Below are 19,672 nucleotides of genomic sequence, written 5' to 3'. Positions count from 1 at the left end.
ATAATTTCTTTCTGGCATTTGTATTGTGACCTATTAACACATATTCTCACCCCTAAACGTCATTTCAAAAAGATATATTGTGTCCTGACCAAATAGACAAGTTTAAGACTTGTATTTCAAATATACAACAGTATTATTAGCTAAAGAGTGTTGACTTAAGAGAATGCCCACAGGGAAACTCTTCTAGTGTATCCGTGAGCTCCTCAGACACTGTGGTGGCTGCCAGCACCAAGTTTTCTGGCTCTAATTATATCCTTAATTTAGTTCTGACTCAGCTAGGAACAGCTCACTGAGCACTGACCTTCAGCTAAATTGGTAGGGGAAGTCAGGAGTTTTTATTTCTTGACTAAGTTTAACGTGAGGTCTACTTTCCTCAATGATAAGGTAAACGAAAACGAGAATTTCAGTATGGAAGGACAGAAAAAACATTTTACTCAAGTCAAGTAAAAACAATCCTTTCAAATTTAAACATACATATATTTCATTCCCACTTGTTTTCTTTTTAACATAGGACATGCTTTCATGTATATGTTACTGTATTAAGCAACATTTGAAAATATTGGACAGGATTAAGCAGAACTGAAATTTGTATTTTGCTAACTTTTAAAAAGTTCCTCCTCTTTCATTAACTTCAAGCTTCACTAAGTGTATATAGAAAGTCAAGGAATTATTTTAGCTACCATGACTTAGTTTTTCCCATATGCGTGACCTCAAGCAGTGAAAATGAGAGGAGGCCACAGGAGGCCTGCTACCTATGGCTGTCAGTATAATAGTGTCCAGCACACCCCAGGTCTTCAGTTTATCCCATGTGTCTTTTGCATGTTTCTCCTCTTATTCTGGCTCCTGTCCTCAGCCCTTCTCTCTTCCCATTGAGCTTACCATCTTCTGTCACAGGAGGAAATTGGGTTTTTGAAAGCAGGTTATAGGGTTAGGTGGGAAACTCTTTGTTCAATTCCTTTAGCTCTTCTCAAGAAGCCATATTCTAAAAAATCTGGCAATCCTATATAATAAAAGCCTAATATGCAAATTGTCCCCTCGACCGAAGTTCCACTGGGAGTTCAACCGCTCGACCAGTCGCTATGACGTGCACTGACCACCAGGGGGCAGATGCTCCAACCGAGAGGTTAGTTTGCTGTGGGTGTTTGGTGGGCTGGACTGGAAAGGGAGATGTGAGGTGAGAGCCATCAGGAAGCTCCCAGAGTTTGGCCCGAGCCCCGGTTGCACAGCCCTCTGCAGCCTGTGGTGTTCAGAGCTGCTTCTTTGTATTTGTTAAGTTGTATTTGTTAAGTTTCACTAACTACTCCAGGAGAGTGGGTAGCACCATTATGGGCGACAGGACAGGCGCGCCTGCCCAAGGCCAAGGGGCAGCCTTGGGTTTGTGGTGACACAGCAGAGAGGGGGGCGGGGCTGAGTCAGAGAAACTGAGTCCAAAACTTGAAAGGAAGCGGGAGGCAGCGAGGAGTGGAGGGTGACAGCTACGCAGGGGCCTAGAAAAGTTGCTGGGTCGGGGCAGCTGAGGAGCCCGGTGCCTCTCCCAAGGGAAAGGCTCCACGTCCATCCCTCCCTCCCTCCCTCCCTCCCTCCCTCCTCCTCCTCCTCCTCCTCCTCTTGACCCGTCACCCCAGCTCTCCTCCAGGCCCTGTCTGGGCTGGCCTGCGCAGCTCCGCACCACCGCAAGGCCTGCCCCGCCCCGCCCCACCTTTGGGGAGCTCAGCCACTGGAGGAGAAAGGGGGAGGCTGCAGACAGGAGGTCACAGGGGGATGGGGGGGGGGGGATCAGGGCCCACCAAGTTAGATGGAGAGGAAGGAGGGAGAGACCCCACAGGACTGGGAACAGAGATGGGCAGGGAAGGAGGGCTGTGCAGAAATATCGTCTTTGAAGTAGAAATCCTGACCCCATTTTACAGACCCCATCAGAGTGTGTGTGTGTGTGTAGGGTGTGTGTGGGGGGGGGGGGGGCAGGGCGGGGAGCAAAGACAAAAGAGGGTATAAGGGGACTGGATGGAGAGTGGCAATGTTTGATTCATGGCCTAGTTATATTTATTTATCTATTATTATTTTTTAAATATATATATTTTTTTATTTTAGAAAGGAAGAGAGAGAGAAGCATCAGCAATGAGAGAGAATCATTGATCGGCTGTCTCCTGCATAGCCCCTACTGAGGATTGACCCAGCAACCCAGGCATGTGCCGTTGGCCACAATCGAACCCGGGACCCTTTGGTCCGAAGGCCAGTGCTCTATCCACTGAGCCAAACCAGCTAGGGCTATTTTTATTTTTGTTAATACTGTATATTTTTACTGATTTCAGAGAGGAAGGCAGAGGGAGAGACAGAAACATCAATGATGAGAGAGAATCGATCTCCTGCCTCCGGCACTCCCCCTACTGGGGATAGAGCCCGCAACCCAGGAATGTGTCCTTGACCGGAATTGAACCCAGTTATCTTTCAGTCCACAGGCAGTGGCTTTATCCACTGAGCCAAACCATCTAGGGCGGCCCATGGCCTAGTTAAAACTGCTGCAGTAGGCTGAGCAGGGGTCTTACCACGATGGTGTGACCTGATAATGAGGGTGTCTCTCCTTGTGTTGGGGTAATCAGAACTGCAGTGAAGTAAAGACACACCCATGGAGCCTGCAAAGGGTTTCCAGGCACACAATGCAATTTACTTCGTGTGGCAACTGAAGAGGGTGAGCAGAGCCTTGGAAGGACATGAGGTCTCCAAGACCAGGGGCTGGAGAAAAAGTGCATGCCAAGCATTCCACGCCATGAGTTACAATCTATATATATAAAAGCCTGATATGCTTAGTGTCTGACCGAGTGGTCAACCGACTGGTCGCTATGATGACTGGTCACTATGATGTGCACTGACCACCAGGGGGCAGATGCTTTGACCAGTAAGTTAGCTTGTTGCTGGGGTCCGGCTGATCGGGACTGGGCGAGACGGGGTTGGACACACCCTGGAGCCCTCCCACAGTCTCTCCCCGGCCACCAGCCCTGATCGGGACTGGGCGAGATGGCCCTGATTGGCCCTGATCACCAGCCAGGTGGAGGGACCCCACCTGTGCACAAATTTCGTGCACCGGGCCTCTAGTAATATATAAAAGCATGATAATTATGACTGCAGATAGACCCACTCATTTTCTTGATGAAGTATTACTGGAACATCTTTGGTGTGCCAGTTACAGTTACTGTCTGCTCTGTGCAAGTGGTTGTTCTCCTTTGCTGCACTGGGGCTTTTCAGTAGAGGGCGCTGAAGAGACCTGTTGGAGGAAATGTTTTTGCATCCTGGTCCCATGTGCTCACTTGGCAAGTTCCTGAGCATAGGGCTTTCTTCTGCACTAGCCTCCTGCAGCACACACAGCTTTGTCGGTGGTCCAGTTCCTACAGGCATGGCACCAGAAGCAGCCAGGGGCAGGCAGCTTCCCTGGTGGTTTTGCAGCAGGTGGCCTCAGACTCTTACGGTGTGTGGCAGACCACAGCACACTGACCCTCCCCCACTCTCAGCAGTTCTGTAGTGGAGTGCGTCTGGTGAGACACCTCACAGGAACTGCCTTCCTGGTACCCCAGAGGGAGGGTCTCCTACAAGTTGACATTTGTAGCAAGTTTCACTGGCCTGGCACCATAGCAACTTCTCTGCCGTTCTGAGAGCCTCCACAGTGTGTGCATGCAGGGGCGTGACATTCTATCTCAGCTCCATGTAGCTGCTATTCCTATAACCTTGAATGTTCTACGTCTTACTAGCCAATCCTTTATTACCTCAGCCTCCTATTAGAGTTGACAATTCTTCCTATCTTTATACTAAACCTTACTCATTCAAATTACTATATAGTTCTCTCCTAATCGAACCCAGACAGATACAAGAGGCTAAAGTCAGGACTCTGTTCTTAGAACCTCATAGGCCCTTTATTCAACATGAAACACGTTTCACTTAGCCACTTAAAACAATTGTGTCTGCTTTTGAAACTAGTTAGGAATGAAGGATTAGGTTATAAAATAAAAGTACAACCTAGACCAGGGGTGGGCAAACTTTTTGACTCGAGGGCCACAATGGGTTCTTAAACTGGACCGGAGGGCCGGAACAAAAGCATGAATGGAGTGTTTGTGTGAACTCATATAAATTCAAAGTAAACATCATTACATAAAAGGGTACGGTCTTTTTTTTTTTTTAGTTTTATTCATTTCAAACGGCCCACGGCTGACCTAGACAGTGTGGTTAGTGTTTGAGTGTCGATCTATGAACTAGGAGGTCATGGTTCAATTCTCAGTCAGGGCACATGCCTGGGTTGCAGGCTCAATCCCCAGTAGGGGGCGTTCAGGAGGCAACTGATCAATGATTCTCTCTCAATGATGTTCTTTAAAAAGGAAATTAACCAGAAGATAATCATGACCCATCTATACGAACATTTTGATAAATCAACATATTGAAGGACACACCTGTGAAGCTAATGAATATTCTGTTATGACCCTCACCTGAGACCTCTCCCAGCGTTTTCTCCAAGAAAAGATAAAAAGCCTCAAGACAAAGGGCCCCATCAGACTTGCAACCAGGGAAGCAATGGGCAGCAGCAGCTCACCTTGGGCTAACCCCCTGAACCTGTCTCCAAGGCCCCCTTATTCTCTGACTTCCCAGTGAGCTGACAGCAGCCCCTCCTTCGTTCACTTTTGTCACTGTGACATTTACTTCTCAGTGAACTAACAGCAGCCAAGCATGGCCCACTTCTTTCCTACATTTCTAAAAAGTCAAAGCAAGCCTAGGCTTTCCTGTTGCTTCTTCTATCCTGAGCTTTTTTTGTTTCACTGTCCCCAGCTTTAATAAATGTACTCTCAAAATCACCTGGACTCACGTTGACAAATCTTTCCTGTATGAAGGCAAGAACCCACACACTGCAGGTCAGCCCAAGGCAGACCAGTGCAGGGCCTGGTAACAGTAGGAGTGATAAATTAACATGAAAGTCACAAAAAAGTGAATGCTTGTGTGGAAGATGGAAGCTGTCATAATAGAGAACAGAAACTAGCCCTGTAGACATTCTTTCCCTCCCTTCACCAACATCCTGATAGAAGAATATCTGTCACCCCAAACAGGCCAGTAACTAACAGACTTCCCCTGAGCTGTCTTTGTGACTGGATGCCTGAGGACACCTCTTGTTCCTTCTCGTAGTGCTTCACCTCTACTCTGCCACAGAGTCTAGAGCTACTATCTAATTCCCAACTCAATCACAAACCTTCAAAAAATACTACTTCTAAAGAAGAATGTGCACGAAAGAATCAAGAAAAAGGCTTTCATACCATAGAGCTCAGGGAGTCAGTTATGTTTTGTTATGAGGCACTCGCACATATGTATGTTAATATTTAATGACTCAAGTAATATAAAATGAAACTTAAACCTTCCTGACTACAGGGCAAGGACACCCTGCTCTAACCCTTTCATAAACAGAACTGACATCAGGAGTGGGTTTCAGTGTAGTACAGCAAACTTCCACAACTCTGTGCCTATCCCCACCCTTCGATTCCAGCCTTTAACCCAGTGGTTCTCAACCTTCTGGCCTTTTAAATACAGTTCCTCATGTTGTGACCCAACCATAAAATTATTTTCGTTGCTATTTTATAACTGTAATATTGCTACTGTTATGAATCATAATGTAAATATCTGATATGCAGGATGGTCTCAGGCGACCCCTGTGAAAGGGTTGTTCGATCGCCAAAGGGGTCGTGACCCACAGATTGAGAACCACTGCTTTAACCAAACACAGTAAAGAGTAAAACAGAACACAAAAATGTCATCAAACTAACCTGGCACTAGGTCAAATTTCTAAGCTGGGAAAACAGAACAAAATAATTCAGTTCTCAAAGAGCATAGAATCTAGTAAGAAATCAAACTGTCAACTGATGGACAGGAATCCACAATTTTGGCAAGTGAAGTGGGAAACTTTATTCAGTGCAAAACAGCTCAATTGTGATGCAGCACAGCTGTGAAAATAGCACAGCTGTGAGGCCACCCTGGGGCCAGGCTCCTTTCAGGCTAGACAGCTCTGCTCTGCTCAATGGTCTGCTCTGTATTGGTCTGCTCTGGAGAGACAGCTTTGATATTTCAGCTCAGTTGGGGAAATGCAGTCTTTAATCTACCATGGAAAGGGAAAATGTGCTCCCAGAACCAGAGGGGGACTGAATTGTAGACAGTAGTCCCTACCTCTGGTCCCTGATTGGTCTGTCCTCATGCAAATAAGGACGCCAAATCCTCACAATTTGATTGGTCTAAAATGCACTGTCCTAATGGAGAATGGAGTTGCACTGATTGGTTGGTAAAGATGTTGACGGGGATATAGTTGCACAGCTCCAATTAGATGGCGAAAGCATCAGTTCTATTTGTTGAGATAGGATTCCAGAAACTCCTTTTTAAGGGCTGGTTCAGATGCAGGAACACAGTGCAGGTAGACAGTTCAGTGCAGGCTTCTTCCTGAAGTGCATACAGCATGAGAGGCCCCTGTATAGAAATGGCTGCTACACTCTGGTTTTTAAAATTTGAGCTCAGTTAGCCACCAGGAGCCTTTCTTAGTAGATGTCTTCTTTCTCAAGGTTCACCAAATTAAATGACGAGATTCTGATAACAGTTCAAATAAAGTAAAATCATATGGACTAAATATAAATAAAAGAGCCATCTAACCCTGTGGACCCTGAAAAAGAAGTTACCTACCAAGAAGGACTCTTGGTACCTAACTGGGCTTAAATGTAAAAGCAGAGTCTAGCAGCCACGTCATATGTGGGTGTCGGACCAGCCCAGTCCGTATCTCCACCCCTCCTACCAGTCTCAATGTGCTTTCTTCTTTAATTGTCTAGTGGTAAGACTTCCATTCAGCCAGATTTCAGGCAGTTCTGAAGATGGCTATTCTGCATTTTAGTTGTAACTGTGATGTGGCTGTTGGAGGATGTGAGTACTGAGTTTACCTACCCCTCTATCTTAATTCTTCTCCTCCACTGATTCTTAGAGAGTGTGGAAGGGAAGGAGGAAGGGGGAGAGAGAGAGAGGGGAAGAAAGAAAGAGAGACATCAATGTGAGAGGGACACATCGATTGGTTGCCTCCTGCACACATACCAATGGGGCAGGGGATTGAACCTGCCACCCTGGTATGTGCCCTTGATATGGAATTGAACCTGAGACCCTTCAGTGCAAAGGCCAATGCTCTAACCACCGAGCAACACCAATCAGAGCATTAGATCTCTTAAACTAGTCCCAAATTTGTACCTTTAAAACAACATCTCTCCAATTTGCACACTCCTCCAAACTGGTCATAACCATGCTACTCTGTTTTTATAAGTTTAGCTTTTGTAGATTCCACATATAAATGAGACCATACTATATTTAATATTTGTGTTCCTCTGTCTGACTTATTTCACTTAGCATAATGCCCTCAAGGTTCATCCATGTTGTCACAAATGGCAGGATTTTCTTTTTCATGGGTGAATATGATATTGTATGTCTATGTGGATTATACTCTGAAACACATATAAGAAAGTACTCCTACCATTTAAAAGCAACACTGCTGCCCTGGCTGGTGGGTCAGTGCTTAGAGCATCAGCCCATGAACCAAAGGGTCAGGTGTTTGATTCCCAGGGCACGTACCTGGGTTGAAGTTGCAGGAAGCAACCAGTCAATGTGTCTCTCTCACCTCTCTCCCTCTACTCACAGCCCTCTTTCTACCTCTCCTCACCCCCCAGTCTCTCTGAAGAGCAATGGAAAAAATATCCTCAGGTGAGGATTAATAAACAAACAAACTAACAAAAGCAACACTAACAAATTGATACCGTTCAGTACCAAAGAGAAAAAAAATCTGTTAACTGTGCAATGTGACCAACTAGGAAAATTAAATGTGCTCTCACTGAACCATTAAATAATGAATGAGAACAGACAAAAATGGCAAAGTAGCAATTTTATCCCCCTAATTGTCTAACAGACTCTATTTCAAAAATTTCAATACAAACATTGGTTTTTCAGTCAAAAGGCCAGAAAATGATCAACAAACTGCAAAAATGGATATGCAAGGAAATGTATATCCTAGGCTGACCAATTCCAACCTCAGCTGAACTCGTAGCATTAACTTATTTGAATCAAAGACAAGAACTGGTTATATAACAACTAGTGGCCCAGTGCACAAAATTCATGCACAAAGGGAATTAATTAGAGGAAATATTGATATTTGCCCTTTCTCTATAATAGAAGTGTCAGAGATCAAAGAAAATTAGTAAAATGTATATGAAAATCTCCCTCCTGTCAGAGTCTGGGGCACGCCACGGGACCCAGAGTCAAGTCCCTGTTCCACCCGTGCACGCTTCAAAATCATGCAAGACCCAAACCCGGCCGGTCCCACCCCCGTCAAGCCCTGCAGGGCAGGGGGCGCAGCCTCAGGTCCCCCATCAAGCCCTGCCAGGCGGGGAGTGCAGCCTCAGGTCCCCTGGCCCGGTGTGAGGGTGCGAGGACCATTTGCATATTAGCTCTTTATTATATAGGATGATCGCCTTTTCAGCCTTAGGTTCTTCCTCCACCCTTACAGGATTGTGAGTTAAAAAACACAGAAGTTCTTAATACAGTGCCTGGCCCATAATAAGGGCTCAATCAATCAAGGGTGATGTATTATTCAGGAACACATGATCTGAGTTTTCTAATCTCAAACCTTGTCATGGACATTCCCACTACTTAAAAATTATATATCCTATATCTTAAAAGATATGAGCTCATGTGGTGAAGGGCAGGGTGGTGGTGGGGGAGGGGCTAAGTGAAGGGGGACAAAGTGGGGTGGAAATGGGGGATATCTGTAATAGTGCCAACAATATAAATAAATAAAATAGAAAGTTGTGAGCTGCACAGGTTTATTTATTGATTTATATTTTTAATTAATTAAATTTATTTGTGTGACATTGGTTAATAAGATTATATAGGTTTCAAGTGTACTCCTCCATGATACATAACATGATACATGATATTGTACCCCACAGGTTTACTGAATAATCAGGAAGTAAAGGTCACTTTTCTTTGTACTTCCTCCCATTCCTGGTTACCCAGTTCCACTGGGAAAGGACAGAAAAGGAAAGCATAAGGATGTTCATCTAGTCAACTTTACATAGGGATCCAAATTTCTAAGTGCATTTTCTTTTTTTAAAATATATTTTTATTGATTTCAGAGAGGAATCGAGAGGGAGAAAGAGATAGAAACATCAATGATGAGAATCATTTATTGGCTGCCTCCTGCACGCCGCCTACTGGGGTGGGGCATGCAACCTGGGCATGTGTCCTTGACTGAAATCGTACCTGGGATCCTTCAGTCCACAGGCCGATGCTCTATCCACTGAGCCAAACCAGGTAGGGCCTAAGTACATTTTCTTGATTCACATTCATTTCAAAAGACTGACACATCCCTAATTTCATCAATCATAACTGTAACGGGAGATGGAGGAGTGGGAACAACGGGGCAAGAGCACTGGGCCAGGGATTACTGTGAAGGGCCAGAGAGTAAATACTTTTGTCTTTGCAGGCACAGGGATCTGTGTCACAGCTCAACTGTGCCACCGCAGCAAGAAACCACCCTAGACAATACGTACAAAATAAGCATGGACGTGTTATAATAAAACCTTATTTATGAACATTGAAATCTGAATTTCGTGTAATTTTCGTATGTTGTTAAATACTCTTCTTTTCCCCCAAAACATTTGAAAACTGGAAAATCTATCCTAAACTTGTGGACCATACAAAATTAGGCAGTGGGCCAGACTGGGCCTAAGTAAGGGTCACAGTTCTCTAACCCCTGCTTTATTAAACTATGTTTCCAATCCAACCAGCAAATACTTGCATTTTGAGGTGTCCCAAATCAGTTAGTTATAGAACCTTTATATTCAAGGCACAGCAAAGGTGACTTTAACAATTTTAAAGAAGGGCGGGGTTGTGAATTGTTCAGGTGTGTTTTTCATTAAGGTTCCTAAAAAACAAAAACAAAAAAAAAACACTACATTTTGTTTGGGGGCAACATAATTTAACAGCTAGAATAGATGTTATCTTGCATGTTATTTTTGGTCAATAAAAATTTCAGGGAATAAAGGGTCAATACCCTGGTAAAGTTGAGGCTCAATGTCAGAGCCCAAAGAGCAAGAGTGTGAACTACTTCACTCTAATGAATCCACTGCTTAAACTGGAAAGTCATGTCAGTTCCACCCAGGTTATGAGGAGAGGGACACAAAGACTATCCATATTTATGTATATAAACAAATACACATGCTTTATCCAAATCCTTAACATTTAACTTTATAAAGAAAAATATTTCCAACTGCTTCTTAGACATGTCAGATTCTAGCCAAAATTAAGGACATGTTCTAGAACTTAAGATAAAAGCCCACAGGACATTTTCTACTACTAGTGACAATTATATTTAAACAAGACAAATTGCTACAATACAACCCTCAAATACATTGTACAAAAGCATGCAAGTATAGTAAGTTTCAGATTACATTTAATATTTTAAAATAAAAATATATATAGTCAGTGATTTTCATGCTGCTTTTCACATGCTTCTGTTTTAAACTATTTCATGTTTAAAGCCAGAATTAGTTTCATGTTTATTACAGTGCTCTTTAAACACGTGTATTATGTTTCAAAGTAGTCTTTTACTTAAACTTAAAAGAGAAATATTTTCTGGCAGTTTTTCTGCTAGAGTCCATAAACACACCAAGAAAAAGAATATGTGAATAAGCAGGTATTAGAGAAGGAATGGGTCTTGTGTAATACTCAAGACAGCATGAAAGATAACTGATAGTACATACATTCAACATCAAATAACTGCTCCTAGGAAGAGCATCTGTTGTCACATTCAATGTGCCAAAATCTAGGTGTACCTTGAGGGGAGGAACTATGACTGATCCATGACTGCATCTTTTTATTGAGTGCACATAATAGGCACTCAATAAAAATTAGTTGAATAATACATGAAAGGCATTAACCCTAAAGCACTATTTATAAGATTACTAAATTGGTTGGTGAGGATTTTATGAGATAAACGATGTCTGATAATGGTAGGTATTTAAAGAGGAACAAACTGAGGTTCAACAAAGTGACCTAACTTGTCTAATTGGGTGGCACTGGAATAGCTGTGCCTAATTTAAAAATCTCCTCTCCCCAGTTCCTATTAGCCAAGAAACCTGGCTGAATACTAAAAACACAAGTAGGAAAGAAAACCCTTGCCACTCTACATTGATAAAAAGTCAATTGTCTACTTTTCCTAGCTCAACCCTGCACTCATAAAATAAGGAAAATGGTCATTCTCTCTGCATTAAGGGACAGAGAAATGGAAGAGATGTAATAAATCTACTATTATCACCAAGAAACTACATTACTAGAATGGATGGAAAAATATTTCCTCTTAAGCTAATGAAACAAGCAATACTTCTTAAGAATCACTCTTCCTCCTTTAATTTAAACTCTAGACAAAAGGAAAAATTTTGTTGCTTCAAAGGTCATTATAACTATGAAAACTGCCTCCTCTGGCATACATGTGTACTTTCACTACTGTCTGACAATAAGTAAAAGTGGTTGTTCTCAAATGGTGTTTTATGTATCTATTTTTTTTTTATAATGAGAGGTGTTCAGAAGTTGGTAGTCTTTTTTTAAAATATATTTCTTTATTGATTTCAGAGAGGAAGGGAGAAGGAGAGAGAGAGAAAGAAACATCAATGATGAGAGAGAATCACTGATCGGCTGCCTACTGCACACCCCCTACTGAGGATCAAGCCTGCAACCCAGGCATGTGCCCTTGGCCGGAATCGAACCTGGGACCCTTCAATCCACAGGCTGACGCTCCATCCACTGAGCCAAGCCAGCCAGGGCTGTTTTACGTATCTTAATTAAAAAAAAAAAATTCCTTAGAACCGCAAATCTAAAATTAAAACTGTTTTTGGTAACTGTTCACTCTTGGATCAAGAGTAGATTGGAGTTTACAACTAAACGTCAATTTTAGAGGTAATTTCCAACAGCCTATCTGGTTAGCAAGAAAAACTCAATATTTTCACTAAAACTCATGCTTAAAAATTTATAACTTTTCAAACTCTGAAGCTTTCAAGTTCTGTTTAGTCTAACCAATTCTTAGTTTATGCATTAAATGTAACTAAGAGACCCCTGATATAGCAGGGGAAAACGCTAATAATGTTAGGTCAATAACAGTTTTTGGTTTTTTTTTGAGACTTTTCATAAGCATTTGTTTGAGCCAAACTGAGGACAATGTCGGGAAGCAAGAGCTCAAATGCTCCCAATAACAGTTCTTTAATGTTACTATTCTTTTTAAAGGTAATAAGAGTTGATAATTTTCAAATAAACGTTTCCCTCTCAAAGTATAGTTCCTGTAGTATAGCTGGCTAAGTTGAAATAAGTCAGGCAGAGAAAGGCAAATACTGTTATGACTTCACTTATATGTGGAATTTAACAACAACAACAACAAAAGAATAAATAAAACACAAGCAGATCCATAGATATAGAGAACAAGCTGATGGTTGCCAAAGGGGAGGAGGATGGGGATGGGAAAAATACAAATTTGATATGTTTAAAAAAGCTTCCTTGTCAATTTTTCCCTATCAAATTTAAATAGAGAATTTAAAATAAACTCTAAAAATGAATTTATAGGAAAAAGAGCAGTAGTACACACACAAATATCCCTCCCACCATTTAAATTTAACATTCAAACACTTGAGAGTCCACGAATAAATTAAGTACTAGACAGTATATGTAATAAAAAGAAAAGGAAGTCTCTCTTTACGGCAACCTTCTGCCAGCACTAAAACAGGAACTCTTCGTTTCAGAAACAAAATCTAAACCCTTCCAGTTAACAGTATTTTAACATATAGCTTAAATTGCAGGGGCTTTTCCGAACCTAAAATCTAAAAAGAAATTCAACAATTGTAACAAAAACCAAAATTGTGTTGTTTTGGGCAAATTAACTTCAAAAACAAAAATCCTTAACCTTTATAGTTAAAATGGCCCCCAGATTTTTGTTGTCCTTCCTTCCCAGGTTATATGCAATAATTTCTCTACATTCCTTTCTTAAATCCATTTCAATAACAAAGAATCCCATATGAACACCCCCTGATGCCCAAAACACCACAAACTACACTCACCACCAAAAATTAAAGAAAAATTCCTCACGGAAACATGTTCTAATAAACCAAAGCAATCTATCCTTAAAACCAATGGGGTAAAATAGTTTCCAGTTTTAATTATTACTGTGGTAATTATATAGTTTGTAAAGACATAAAAATACTACAGGTTTGGGGAAGAGCTAAAACAACTTACAGGATTTGTGAAGAAATGGGAAAAGGAATTATAGTTTTGCACAGTTCCAATCAAGCACAATCTGGGATTATATAAAATACAGTCTTTAATTACAGACTAAGAGGTTCCTAGAGGAATCCTCTCAATGTGTACCCCCATTGCTGTATCCACTTAGGCACGAATCTCACTGCAGTCATATGGTGCCTTGACCTTTAGCCAACCATGACTTTGCACTCACCTTAGCCCTTCCTCCGGTAACCCAGTTAGTCTCAAACTATCAGGGCGATCTCGTCTTCTCCTGTAGAGACCTGAATGTGAAAGCTCTTTAAGCTGTAATTCAGTCATACTTCTCTCTATACATAAATTATTGACACTTTAAAGCATTTATGCTGAGCAGTGTGGCTGCCAGGGCTCAGAAAGAGTGTCCCTGCTGCGGAACCTAAGCACACCTGACCCAGAGTTAGAAACTTCCAGGCAGGCCGGCGCTGAAGCACAGCTTCCTGTTTTTCTGCTGGTACACGCCCTCCTCGCAAGGCCTGGCTTGCCTTCTCTCTGGGTCTTGCACCTTGGAGGGTGTGTATATGTGTGTGAGGGGAGGAGACAGGGCGGGAGGAAGGGTGTGTGGCCTGGGTTACTCACATAATGACCTGGGTTGCTCATTAATAAGCAAAATTTAACTGTTATGAATAATTGCACCAATTCCTTTATAAATCTTTTTAGCATCATTCTGCATTAAAATTGGGCTAAAAAGCTCCAGTAAGGTAATAACTAAAGAAGGGCCCTGCCTTATTTTATTTGTTAGGAAACCATTATCATTTCACAAGCAGCTGTCAGTATAAAGAAGTGCCTGGTCATCATGAGCTCTTTGGGATATTTTCCTTAAAAAGGGGGGAAGACAGAATTGTAAAAAAAACAGTCCAATTCCTCCCTCTCACACTAGACTCTAAAGCCTCTTTAGAAAGGAAGTATCTTTCCCCCACTATCACTCAAAAATTCATAAATGAAAGTAAAGTGCTTTCTTATCAACCTCCATTCAATGATTTTCTAAATCTACAACTACCCATTGAATACTCCCATCATAAAATGTGCACCGCAGTTTAATCACCATTGCAGTGCCTGTGCAGCCCCTGTATTTATTTATCTGTATATTTGACCCTACACAGTGACAAAGTTAGAAAGGAGGTTTTGGGTTGGTGGGGCAGGGTATGGGTGAGTGTTTGTAAGGGGAGTTTGTGGATAGTGGAGGATGATAATATGGGGCAAGTTCTCTTTTTTCTTTTTCTTTTATTTTTCAATTACAGTTCACATTCAATATTGTTCTTTATTAGCTTCAGATATACAGCAAAGTGGTTAGAAAATCATGTACTTTATAAATTGGCCCCTCTGATATTTCAAGGACCACCTGTCCCCATACATAGTTATGACGCTCTTATTGACTATATTCTCTATGCTGTACTCTGGGACTATGCTGTAACTACCAATTTGTACTGCTAATCCCTTCACCTCTTTCACCCAGGCCTCCCATCCCCTTTATCATTCAGCTCCAAATGATGGTAGTGCAAGAGTAGGCAAGGATCCCGCCTCCAATCTGACTGAATCCCACTCAATACATATCATAATATCACAGACATAGTTTAGTCCTTGGCAAGTTCTTAGCCAATAGTTGAACTTTATGGTTCCAGTAAGTTCTCTCTGAGTAATTGTATCAGCTTCTTTCCATTCTAAAATCCCCCTAACAAGAGTACAGAGAAGTGGGTCTGAAACTTTCTGTTACAACAAGAATTAAAAAGTCAATCTATTCCTCACTCAAAAGTATCTGTATTATACATACAAATATTAAGGCACCCCACAAGGAAAGAAGAGGGTAGATCTTACTCCTTCACTCAGGACATGCAGATGCCAGCTAGTTCCACTTAGGGATACCATTTGTCACCCTGCTTCTATGGCCCTAATGGAAAACAGACAACTTTCTATAGCTGCCATCAAAATATAATGTATGTTTTTAAAAATGTAGGGAAAAAATTACTATTTTGTTACTATACTAGATTTAATTAGTGATAAAAGATGTTTTTTAAAAAAGGTGTCAGATGTATTTCTTTCCCTGGAAGGGACACAAAAAGCTGATAGATGATACTGGGTGCCTGTGGAGGAACAGTAGCAAAAGAAAGCCTTTCTGGTACATAACTTCTGAATTTTAAATATATTGCCTATTCAAATATTAGTAGAAGTAATTTAGAAGATTTACATGTCTTTTGTATGGAACCCTAGGATCCTACAGAAGTATAATATATAAAAAAGTTTACACTAATACAAACAAAATTAGGATTCTTAAAGTGTCTAATTCTCACATTTTTGTCAAGACAGGTGAAAAACAAATGAAGAGAAACAACCATCAAGCTTTAATTTTTTTTACTCTAAGCATCAAAACAGAATAAATGCCTGATGAATAAAATACAAGTTAATTGTATTCACTGCAAACACAGAAACCTCAATATTCAACAGGACTTGTTTGGAGTAGCTATTTGAGCTGCCTGCTTGAAATTTCTCTTCGAGTGTACTTTCTCTTTGCTTGTTCAAATAAATTTTCTCTAGCGAAATAAATAAATAAATAAATAAATACGACTTGTTTGTATAGAAAAATGTAAATGAGAGGGCTTGATTTTTATTTTATTTACTTATTATTTATTTCTTTGAGAGTTTAATTTTTGAAAGAGTGTTTTAAAAAGTAATGCATCAGCTGGCAAGGAAAAAGAGCTTGGTAACTACTAAAGGTTAAACAAGACAGGAAACACTTAATTGTGTGGGATGAATTCTGTTTTTGATGAGTCTAAGATTAAAAGAATGTGAACATCCTGGCTGGCGTGGCTCAGTGGTTGAGCGTCGATCTATGAACCAGGAGCTCATGGTTCAATCCCTGGTCAGTGCACATGCCTAAATTACAGACTCAGTCCCCAGTGTGGGGCATGCAGGAGGCAGCCAGTCAATGACTCTATCTCATCATTGATGTTTCGATCTCTCTCTCCCTTCCTCTCTGATGTGAACAGAAAAAAGTTCCCAAGCTTTATAATAAAGCCAACTGAAACAATTCCTGCTCTCTAATTTTTAAAATAGCTGTAATGACAAGTAGGGATTTCAGTAAATCAATGCTTTCAATTCTAACAAAATTGTCACAACTGAGTAAATTTAAATTCTGGGGCTTTGGGAAAAGCTCCTTTAAATATTGTCTTTTCATTGAAAACACAGAGACAGAGAAGAAAAGGCTTTCTCTTTTCCCTAGCAGCCCTTCAAATATACCTTGAAATTTTACTGTGCTATAAAGTAGAACTAATTAAAGGGTACACAGGTACCCACACAATCTCTGAAAGGGAAATTCACACATGGTATCAATCTACTATTACTGGTTTATGCTGCAGCCAGATTAGCAACTATTCCCTCATAATACAGTGTTCCTGTATGCCAGGAGCCGGTCCATCCTTGCTGTTTCAAGGGACCTGGCATATATGGCATAATGTTCTTAATATGTTTGCTCACCTTCTTGGCACTATGTGTTTTAACGAAGGTCACCTCTCTGAGAAAGGTTGTTTCCCCAGGTAGGGATTTTCCCCTGAAGTTAGGGAGGGAATAAAACCCCTTAACTAAGTGCCAGGCGGGTAATTAATCACTTTAACTACGAACAATCATGCTTAAGCTACATAATCTTTACTCCCTGGAATGGAGATAAGAAACACCCTAACCTTTGGAATAGAGATTGATAGGACTGGAATCAACTGGTATAAATACAGATGTAACAAGACAACAGGACACAGAACCTAGACACAGAACCTACACAGAACCTAGAGACAGAAGAACTTCGCTGGAGAGAACATGGCAAAAGATCCTGGACAGAAACTGGAGACAGAACCTAGCGAGAGAACATGGGAAAAGATCCTGGACAGAAATTGGCCACAGAACCTAGAGACAGAACCTAGCGAGAGAACCTGGCTGGAGAACCTAGAGACAGAACCTGGCTCCAGAACTTCGCTGGAGATCCTGACCAGAACTTGGCTAGAGATCCTGGCTAGGCTGCTGATCAACTGAACGCTGCCTCTGTGTCGTTCCTTCTTCGCCGACTCCGTCCACACCTTTGGGAACCCCTGGACCTGCTGGGTTGGACCCCAGCACCTGTACATCAGCAATAGGGAGGGAAAACAGGTCTCTGAAACATAGCAGGGCCATCATATGCAAAGGCAGTTTTGTGTCCTCATTTCTTTTCCTTTCATATTTTTCTACAGAAACAGAGTTATCAATTGTGCCTGATTCTCAGATCAGGCCTATTTAAAATTAGTTTTAAATTTCAAACAACTGCCTTAGGATGCTATTGACAGTACAGAGGGAGATCTATGTAAGTACATTTTCTGTGACTCTCCATATAGGGAAATTTTTCTTTTTAGCACTCTAAACAATCTCCAGTCTAGTCTCCTATTCAATGCAGAATTCTCGACTCTCATTCTCCACATAGCCTCACTCTTGTACAATATCCATGACCTGGGATTCTGCCTCTTTTTAGACAATTCCAGTGAAGCACTTACTACCTCATAAAACTCCTAGTGCTCTCCCCTCTCCTCCACATACAATGGCTGTTAAGAAGAATAGTTCACAAAAATTGTTAAGATGAGCATCTTCCATTTCACTTCTATAGTGCAGCTGATCTATGAACCTAACTACAACTTTTTATTCACTTCTGTCCAACTTGTTGGGTTCTCTTTGAATCTGTCCTTAGACTACCAGTATAGTTAGATACCTGTCCTAGCCTGTGTCACCAGCATAGCTGATAATCACCTCCATAAACATACGCCCTTCATTGAAAAGACTAAATACAAAGCTCTATAGAGCATCACACAAGGAATCTGTTCTGCCAGGCTAACTCCTAACCCAGTAGTTTTCCATTTTATGGAGGGCATGTACCTTTTATGAATCTGATGAAAGTTAATGATGCTGTTTTAGAAAATGCATGTGAACATAAAATTTTATAACCATTTCAGGGAACTACAAGATCCTTCAGAAGCCAATAAATGGACTTTATCAGAGATCTTCCAATTTGCATTCATCTCCCCCTTTTCTGAAAACTTTCAACATCACAGTGTAGGCCTTTTGATCTCATTTGTTCTTTTTTTTTTAAAATATATTTTATTGATTTTTTACAGAGAGGAAGGGAGAGAGATAGAGAGTTAGAAACATCGATGAGAGAGAAACATCGATCAGCTGCCTCCTGCACATCTCCTACTGGGGATATGTCCGCAACCCAGGTACATGCCCTTGACCGGAATCGAACCTGGGACCCCTCAGTCCGCAGGCCGACGCTCTATCCACTGAGCCAAACCGGTTTCGGCTCATTTGTTCTTTTAACACATTTACTTGGTGCCCTGCACTGGGCGCCGCTAGACACTAGTTCAGAAATTCCTTTTGTCTCCCCTTAATTTCTTTCAGCCTCCTAACTGCTCTTTTTATCACTGATCTTACCCTCTTCTAATCTATCCTCCAAATTTCAAAGTGTTCTTTTCAAAATGTAATTTCATCACTTATTGATCCTGCTGAAAAACCTTTCAATGGCTCCTCTATCATCCTGCTCCGCCTGAGCCCTGCTCACCCACCTGCACTGCACTGAACTCCAGGTGGTTCCACACTTGGCTTCCTCTCACCTCCTGGCCTTTTCACATGCAGCTTCATAAGACTTTAAGAAGGCTCTGACTAGCTCCTCGTCATCCCACTAGGACTCAGTGCAAAGGTCATCCCGTATGAGAAGCCTTTCTAGACCCTGGACACCCACAATTCCCTTCTGTGTGTCCCCAGAATTCCCTGTGCTTACTTCTGTCATTGGAACCACAGTCTCATAATGAGTTCTTTCTTTATCAACTCTCCTTTTGGAATACAAGCTCTTTGAGGGCAGCAATATATCTAATTTATTACTGTGTCTACAAATGTGTACATACGGTAGACATTTGTATTTGTTAAATGAGTAAGTTTTTTGGTTTAGTTGTTAAACAGTTGATTTGAGAGCCTAATTACTTTACAATGCTATGTTTGAGATTGAAGCTCTAGAGTTTTGAAACTTGTGAAAAATAATTTAACACTTAACATTACCTAAATGAGGTTTTTAAAAGGCACATCAATTCTAATTTTGGAAAAATTTACTTTCCTGGTGAGATTGTAAAAAACTCAGAAGCTTTTCATATTTGTAGAGTTGAACAGTACCTTTAACAAGTATAAACTCTCCATTTGGAATAAGAATTTAAAAACTAGCCTAGATTTTTACCTATATCTGACATAGTCCAGTTTTCAGTATACTTGGTCTAAGTAGCCCTCCCCACCCTGCCCCTCTCCCAAGCATCAGAGAGTA

General features: G+C 41.3%; 1 protein-coding gene across 7 annotated transcripts in view; it reads right to left on the bottom strand.

Annotated features, from left to right (window-relative positions):
- LIMS1 (LIM zinc finger domain containing 1) overlaps nt 1-19,672 on the bottom strand; it is a gene marked incomplete at both ends in the record, with an annotated part of 134,550 nt that overhangs the window by 37,312 nt on the left and 77,566 nt on the right. The window contains one exon of one of the 7 annotated variants that reach the window (XM_081086175.1): nt 13,535-13,641. The exons of the other annotated variants lie outside the window; for them this stretch is intronic. Coding sequence (XP_080942301.1) covers nt 13,535-13,641 — 107 coding nt within the window. Of the gene's footprint in view, nt 1-13,534; nt 13,642-19,672 lie in introns of those variants that run through there. 7 annotated transcript variants of the gene reach the window in all.

Source organism: Myotis nattereri (genome assembly GCF_964212035.1).
Source record: "Myotis nattereri genome assembly, chromosome: 3".
Lineage (NCBI taxonomy): Eukaryota > Metazoa > Chordata > Mammalia > Chiroptera > Vespertilionidae > Myotis > Myotis nattereri.
The sequence above is the reverse complement of the archived record's forward strand: the minus strand, read 5'-3'. Positions and strand labels throughout refer to the sequence as shown.